The sequence below is a fragment of the Bison bison genome, unplaced genomic scaffold (genome assembly GCF_000754665.1).
Source record: "Bison bison bison isolate TAMUID 2011002044 unplaced genomic scaffold, Bison_UMD1.0 scf7180017846131, whole genome shotgun sequence".
In the NCBI taxonomy this organism is placed as follows: Eukaryota; Metazoa; Chordata; class Mammalia; order Artiodactyla; family Bovidae; genus Bison; species Bison bison.
The window spans coordinates 3,526-6,184 of NW_011476704.1; the positions used below are offsets into that span (position 1 = coordinate 3,526).

At 49.6% G+C, this 2,659-nt stretch overlaps 1 protein-coding gene across 1 annotated transcript in view; it reads left to right on the forward strand.

Moving 5' to 3' along the window:
• LOC104987614 (mediator of RNA polymerase II transcription subunit 12-like) overlaps nt 1-2,659 on the forward strand; it is a gene marked incomplete at its 5' end in the record, with an annotated part of 13,162 nt that overhangs the window by 2,567 nt on the left and 7,936 nt on the right. The window contains 6 exon segments of the mRNA XM_010838647.1: nt 289-481; nt 943-1,172; nt 1,700-1,780; nt 1,921-2,091; nt 2,294-2,438; nt 2,605-2,655. Coding sequence (XP_010836949.1) covers nt 289-481; nt 943-1,172; nt 1,700-1,780; nt 1,921-2,091; nt 2,294-2,438; nt 2,605-2,655 — 871 coding nt within the window.

Consider the following 2,659-nt stretch of genomic DNA (forward strand, 5'->3'; position numbering starts at 1 on the left):
GAGATTGAGGCTGAGGTTAGGGGCAGCCCATGGGGCAGTGGCAGTTGGGATCGAAGCCAGATTGAGCTGGTAGTGGGACCAAAGTTGAAATTGTGAGAGTGAAGAAGTGGTAGAAAATGTACAGGGAAATTTGAGGACATAAGGCAAAAGTAGAAAGGAGCGGAACCATGTCAGAGTTAAGAGAAGCGACCAAGGTGCAATTGGGAGATGGTAAAGAAAATGGGAGTCAGGGGAGGGGAGTGGAAGTAAAAACCTTGGGAATGGAGGCAGAACAGTCAGTAGTTCAAGGATTGCACATGGCGAGTGAAGAAATAGTTGAAACCCAATCTTATAGTCTGTTCTTTCATCTTACAGCGTTGTGGAGAATCGGAAGCTGCAGATGAGAAGGGTTCCATTGCCTCTGGCTCCCTTTCTGCTCCCAGTGCTCCCATTTTCCAAGATGTCCTCTTACAGTTTCTGGATACACAGGCTCCCATGCTGAGTATGGACCTGCCACTCTCTGGTTCCCTCTGCCTAGACTCAGCCATCCTGTCATCAGAAAGCATAGTGAAGGGCCTTCTGGAATATATTTCAGTCTTGAGCTCTAAGCATAATGACTTATGGACATAATTCTAGTCTTTGATCATCTTACAATTCAACAGGGTCGAAAAATAAAGATAAGAATAAGAATGAGAGCATGCAGTTGACGCATTTTCACGTATAAATAGCAGAGATGCTGTATTCCTTTAGGAGATGGTGTGTGGGGCAGAAGGTGGGGTAGGATAACCAACCACACTTTGTCCCTCCATAGCTTTGGTTTTGTTGGTTTTTTTTTCTTTTGAGTCATTCCTATTCTTGTCTACTTCAGGTACCTAGGAGCACCATGCCTTCGGTGTATTTCTTTCTTTCTGCCTGTCTCTTTTGTGCTCCTCTAATTCATCTTTTCTCCTTCCCTCTCTCCAGCGGACCCCCGAAGTGAGAGTGAGCGAGTGGAATTCTTTAACTTGGTACTGCTGTTCTGTGAACTGATTCGACATGATGTTTTCTCCCACAACATGTACACTTGCACCCTCATCTCCCGAGGGGACCTTGCCTTCGGAGCCCCTGGTCCCCGGCCTCCCTCTCCCTTTGATGACCCAGCTGATGACCCAGAGCGCAAGGAGGCTGAGGGCAGCAGCAGCAGCAAGCTGGAGGTGAGTGAGCTTTTCCTTGTCCTAGATTGTTTCTTCTTGACAGCCCCATCTTCCTGGCTCCAGGAGTCCTCTGAGAATCCTTTACCAAATAAGGAGGGTAGGATTTGCTTAGTGCTTTGCAGTTTAGCAAGCACTCTCAAGTTATTTATTTTTTTTTCATTTGATTCTCACAACAGACCTTTGAGGTATTGTTTTTCTTTTTTCACGGGGGCTGTGTCACACAGCTTGTGGGATCTTAGTTGCCCAACCAGGGACCATGGCAGTAAATGTGCCGAGTCTTTGCCACTGGACCACTAGGGAATTCCCCGCCACCCCCTGCCCGCCACCCCCATGAGATATCCTTATCCTCATTTTAAAGCTGAGAGAAACCAAGGCCTGCAGAGGTTAAGGGACCAGTCAAGGCTTGGATCTGGAACCAATGCTTTTCCCAGTATGGGCTCCTCTCTTCAACTCCAGTCAACCTTTCGAGATGGTGAGGAGCAGCTCCTCAGGGCTAAAGCAGCTTCACTTCTGTTCTCTACACTCAGGATCCAGGGCTCTCAGAGTCTATGGACATTGACCCTAGCTCCAGTGTGCTCTTTGAGGACATGGAAAAGCCTGATTTCTCAGTAAGTTAAGTTACATACTGGTGTGGAAGCATCTAGCTCCTGAGGTCCTTCCGTTATGCCACTTTGGGGAGTTTCTTTATGCGCCCCCCTCAATCCTTTTGTCTTCCTCTAAACGTTCTGCCCTTTCGCCTTTCTCTTAGTTGTTCTCCCCTACTATGCCCTGTGAGGGGAAGGGCAGTCCATCCCCTGAGAAACCAGATGTTGAGAAGGAGGTGAAGCCCCCACCCAAGGAGAAGCTAGAAGGAACCCTTGGGGTTCTTTATGACCAGCCACGGCATGTGCAGTATGCCACACACTTTCCCATCCCCCAGGTACCGTTCGCCAACACCTTCCGACCCTCTGTTCTGAGCCCAGGTTTCTGTCCAAGGACTTTGCCGAGGGGTTGGAGCTGTTCTTAAGGGTGTGGTATGCTGGGAAGGGTTGGAGTGCTGGGGTGCTGAGGGGCATGGAGCATGCTTTTGAGAGGAGGGAGAGTGATCCCTGCTGGAGTCTGATGGTGCTGCTGGGATGCAGGAGGAGTCATGCAGCCATGAGTGCAACCAGCGGTTGGTCGTACTGTTTGGGGTGGGAAAGCAGCGAGATGATGCCCGCCATGCCATCAAGAAAATTACCAAGGATATCCTGAAGGTTCTGAACCGCAAGGGGACAGCAGAAACTGGTGGGTTTGAGGCACCTGAAATAGATCTCCCCCAAAGAGCACCTTAGTCAGTCTTCCCTTCCCCAGCATAGGGAACTCCCAGTCATGTCCCAATGTCCTGTCTCTTGGAGTCTCCTGAGAGCTCTAGTCCTTTTGAAACTTCCCCCCTCATTCCCCCCCTCTGCAGACCAGCTTGCTCCTATTGTGCCTCTGAATCCTGGAGACCTGACATTCTTAGGTAC